Raw genomic sequence first — 5388 nt, 5'->3', positions numbered from 1 at the left:
GACGAAGTGACTTCTATTCATCATCTAATTTTACCGCCTCCATCATTTAGTGATCATCCTGAGATACCGCCAGAGGTACAGAGAGATTCAGGTAGCCCAATTCTTGATAAAGATGGTACACAAAAACCAAGTACCGCTGAAGTGATTTCCGACACTCACCCAAAATTGCTGAAGAAGGATGATAATCCAACATTTACAGATCGTGTAAATATGTGGAACGTTGTACCGTCATCATCTATGGATGAAACCGGAATTAAGGAAATTGTGAAATATCTGCAAAGACCAAAACACGAAGTCAAGAAGTTTGGTGGGAATCCATTAGAATTTCGGAAGTTTGTTCGCCAATTCCAGTCCAGAATGGTCATAAATACTGACACTGACGATGAAAGGCTTTCATATCTTGAAGAATTAACTACTGGTGAGGCTCATAAGGTTGTAAGTGGGTGCAGTCATCTGAATGCTGAGAGAGCTTTTAAGACAGCAATGTCACAGTTGGAGGAAAGATATGGAGATAATGAGGTTATTGCAAGCGCATACATCAAAAAGGCGTTAGACTGGAGTGCAATTAAACCTGGTGATGCGAAGGCGCTAGATGAGTTGGGATTATTCTTAGCAGAGTGCATGAATGCAGCTGAAAGCATAGATGCCACCAAAGTCCTTGAATACCCTGATAATATTAGAAAGTTAATGGAGAAGCTTCCAGTTTACTTACATGATAGGTGGAGGAATGTGGTGTTTAAAATTAAAGAATCATAGATTTCTGTGAAGTTTGAGGAGTTTGTGAAATTCGTTCGCACAGAGGCCAAGAAGATCAATGACCCAATATTTGGCAGAAAAGAGGGAAAATATACTAGCAGTCTTGTTTCTGGACTAGGCGATTCGTCAAAGAAGGAAAGGGTGATTCGACAAAAGGGATCAACCTATACTGCGAATGCAAAGCCAAATAGTTCTACAACTAATTTGAAATGTGTCCTGTGCGCAGGCTCACACTGGCTATCGAGGTGTGATAAATTTAAGTCAATGACAGTAAAGGAACGCAAGATTGTTGTGAGGGAGAAAGGACTTTGTAGAAATTGTCTTAACACTGGGTACTTTGTCGCTTCTTGTCCAAAGAGTGGATTTTGCAAGATTTGCACCGATAAACACTCGAGCTTTCTTCATCCAATCACGAGGTCCAATAGTAACGAAGCAAATGTGAATGTTGCTGCAGTTAATGCTTCTTCAGGTTCTGTTTCTACTCAACCAACATCAATGGCATTGGAAAAGAAACATGGTAGGATAGGTCTTGCAGTGATTGCAGTAAATGTTAGATGTACAGGCAGCAAAAGGTTCCTGACTACATATGCATTCTTGGATAATGGATCCAATACTACATTTTGTACTAACAAACTCGCAATCAGATTGGGAGCAAAGGGCAAGACGGTCAACCTTGACTTGATGGCTATGAATGGTGGATCAAATGAAAATTGTCAGCTAATCTCTTTAGAGATTTCAGGTGTAGATAATGGCAGATCTGTTATTGCACCAAATGTTTACTCCAAGTCTACACTCCCAATTTCCAATAATGTAATTTCAACTCAAGAAGATATTGAGCAGTGGCCTCATCTCAATGGAGTTGAGGTATCAAGTATCGACTCAGACATCGAGCTGTTAATTGGTGGAGATGTTCCAGAAGTTCTGCAACCACTTGAAGTAAGAACATCAGATGATAGTGGGCCATATGCCACTCGAACTATGTTTGGATGGGTAGTGAATGGTCCCCTAAATTCTGGTCAACAAACCAATTTCTGTAATTTCGTTTCTAAGCAAGAGATGAATCTGGATGAGCAGTTTAAACGTTTCTGTAGTATGGAGTTTAATGATCTTGACTCTGATCAGGTTGGATTATCTCAAAGTGACATACAGGCACTAAAGATTATGGAAGAGTCAGTCATCCTCAAAAATGGTCATTATCAAGTTTCTATGCCATGGAAAACTACACCATCAACTTTACCAAACAATTACACTATGGCGGAGCACCGACTCAAATCATTAAAAACCAGACTCGAAAGAAGTGATGATATTCATGCAAAGTATACAGAATTCATGCAAGATCTGGTTGACAACGGTCATACTAGGAAGGTGGCAGAAGCAAGTAAGATAAGCCCAAGATGGTATTTCCCACACCACCCTGTTTTGCACCCTCAGAAGCCCGGAAAGTTAAGGGTTGTCTTCGACTGCTTTGCTAAATTCAATGGAATCTGTCTCAATGATAAATTATACCAGGGGCCGGACCTAACAAATTCGTTAGTGGGTGTGTTATTAAGATTCCGGTGCTCACCAATCGCATTCTGTGCTGACATTAAAAAAATGTTTTATCAGGTGAATGTGACCGAAAGTGATGCAGATTTCCTACGTTATTTATGGAGGGAAAATGGAGATTTAACAAAACCAGCGCAAGAATACCAGATGTTTGTCCACCTATTTGGAGGCAGGTCGTCGCCAAGCTGTGCAAACTTTGCGCTAAATAGAACAGTGGAAGAACATGGTAAACAGTTTGATCCGATCGTGAGTGAAGTAGTTAAATCAAACTTCTATGTAGATGACTTATTAAAATCTGCTGACGACGAGGAAGAGGCTATCAACAAAGCTGTCCAAGTAAAACAATTGTTGGCCTGCGGAGGTTTCAACTTAACAAAATGGATCTCGAACTCGAGCAAGCTAGTTAGCATGCTATCAGATGCAGGAGATTCCAAGTCAGCCTTCTTATGTAGCGGAGATCAGCAACGAGCACTTGGGATTTGTTGGCTTGTTGGTGAAGATAGCTTGGGATACACTATATCCCCAAGAACCAAACCTACTACTCGAAGAGGAATCCTGTCAGTTGTTTCATCGGTGTTTGATCCCTTGGGATTGGCAGCACCATTTATCCTCAAGGCCAAGCTATTGCTTCAAGAACTCTGTCGACTTGGTTATGATTGGGATTCAAGAATCTCTACAGAGAGTGAAGCTAAATGGCAGCAGTGGTTATCTGATTTGGAGAATTTGAAGGACTTCCGAATTCAACGGTGTTACAAGTCCGCAAAGATGGGTAAAATTGTACGCTGTGAGCTTCATAATTTCGGTGATGCATCATCCACAAGTTATGGAGCTGCATCATATCTTTGGCAGAAAGATGAAGATGGAAGGATGGACTGCACACTTGTGGCGGCCAAGTCTCGTCTTACACCAATTAAGGCACAAACTATACCCAGGCTTGAATTACAAGCAGCACTTTTGACGGCTCGTCTAAATACGATGGCAAAACGAGAATTAAATGAACTACAAATTGACCAATCTGTTTGCTGGACAGACAGCACATGCGTGCTCAGGTATCTACACAATGAAAATACTCGCTTCAAAACCTATGTAGGCAACAGAGTATCTGCAATATTAAGTCGAACAAGTATTGATCAGTGGAAGTTTGTTAACTCAGCTCAGAACCCTGCTGATCTAGCATCTCGAGGAATGACGGCAGAAGAGATGATATCAAGTGAGATGTGGCAATGTGGCCCCACATTTCTGAAGGAAGATAAGTCGAAATGGCCTCAGATGCCTGATGATCTTGCCATCAAAATTAATGATCCAGAAGTAAAGGCTAGAACATATGTTATTGAAACCAAAGATAATCATTTCAACACATTGATGATGCGATACTCAAGTTGGATGTTATTGGCCAAGGTGGTAGCATGGATTTTGAGATACAAAACTAATCTGATGAAACGTGTCATCGGTGGTAAACCGCCACCGAGGAAGAGAAACCCTAACAGTATTCAACCCATAACTGTTAATGAATTAAAGAACGCAGAGAAAGTTATTTTGATGTATGTTCAACAGTCCTGCTTTCCAGATGAGCTGACATCGTTAAAGAATGGCAGTGCATTGAAACTAACAAGTGCATTGGTAAAGTTAGACCCAATTTTAGTAGATGGCATAATGAAAGTTGGTGGAAGGTTGAAGTGTTCAAATCTTGAGAACGAAGCCATGCATCAAATCATCTTACCAAAGACACATCATGTAACAGTACTAATTCTTAGACACTATCATTATATCACTGGGCATTCTGGTGTTGAAAGTACAATGGCAGAAGTACGACAACGATTTTGGCCAATTAACGGTAGAGTTTCCTTGAAATCAATTGTTCGTAAGTGTGTTGAATGTCGGAGAGTTAGTGGATCTACGCTTCAACAAAAAATGTCCGACTTGCCGGCTGATCGTGTACAAGCAACACTGCCACCGTTCACTAATGTGGGCATCGATTGCTTTGGCCCATTCTACATTAAACAAGGTAGAGCTAGAATGAAGAGGTATGGCATAATATTTACCTGTTTGAATGTTAGAGCTGTACACTTGGAGGTGTCAAACTCATTAGATACGGAGTCCTTTATAAATGCTCTGAGGCGTTTCATAGCCAGAAGGGGAATCCCAAGCCTAATTTGTTCAGATAATGGAGGAAATTTTGTGAAGGGCAACAAGGAGCTTCGAGAATCAATAAGGGGATGGAACCAAGAACAGATACATGGACACCTGCTGCAACGTCAAATAGAATGGCGTTTTAACCCTCCCACCGCATCACATCATAGGGGAGTCTGGGAGAGGTGTATCAGATCTGTTAGAAAGGTGCTAACAGCACTGACTAAAGAACAGGTGCTGAAAGATGAAGGTCTGAGGACACTTTTCTGCGAGGTGGAAAACATAGTAAATAACAGACCTATTACACGAGTTTTTGATGATCCCAAAGACAGTCAGCCCCTGACTCCCAATCATTTGTTATTGCTACGTTCTGGTTCACAGTTGCCACCTGCAACACTTGATCATGGGGATAGCTATTCAACCAAGCGCTGGCGGCAAATCCAGTATTTGGCAAACGTTTTCTGGCGTCGTTGGATAAAGGAGTATTTGCCATCACTACAAGAACGACGCAAGTGGTATCGCAACCAACCTAATCTGAAAGTTGGAGATATAGTTATTGTTTTCGATGAAAACACTCCACGAAGTATTTGGCCATTAGCACGAGTTATAGAAGTGTACACCAACAATAATGATGGACTTGTCAGGTCAGTGAAAATCAAGACTCAAACTGGAACTCTTGTAAGACCAATAACTAAACTCGTATCTTTGGAAATTGCAGTTGGTGAATAGTGAAATTCGCTAATGAACTTTAGAAATATGTTACTTGTTTTGCTGAGTTACTCAAGACTTGTGTTGTAATTTTTGTAAAGGCTTATTATTGGCGCCTTTAAGGGGCCGGAATATTACGGCTTGAGTTTTTTATGCAATTATGTTTAATTATCATTATTTTATTTTTATTGGGCCTTCCATACATACAAAAGTTACTGTATTGTTTGTGAAGAACGGCAGTCGTCGATG

The 5388-nt window shown here is 40.8% G+C and overlaps 1 protein-coding gene across 1 annotated transcript; it reads left to right on the top strand.

Annotated features, from left to right (window-relative positions):
- The first annotated feature begins 1020 nt into the window (after positions 1-1020).
- On the top strand, positions 1021-5160 carry LOC117100162. The gene has a single exon (XM_033239736.1). The coding sequence runs from the start codon at positions 1021-1023 to the stop codon at positions 5158-5160; it is 4140 nt and encodes a 1379-aa protein (XP_033095627.1).
- The last annotated feature ends 228 nt before the right edge of the window (positions 5161-5388 follow it).

Source organism: Anneissia japonica, unplaced genomic scaffold (genome assembly GCF_011630105.1).
Source record: "Anneissia japonica isolate Jap-2015-1 unplaced genomic scaffold, ASM1163010v1 scaffold100047_len7384_cov197, whole genome shotgun sequence".
NCBI lineage: Eukaryota > Metazoa > Echinodermata > Crinoidea > Comatulida > Comatulidae > Anneissia > Anneissia japonica.
The sequence above is the reverse complement of the archived record's forward strand: the minus strand, read 5'-3'. Positions and strand labels throughout refer to the sequence as shown.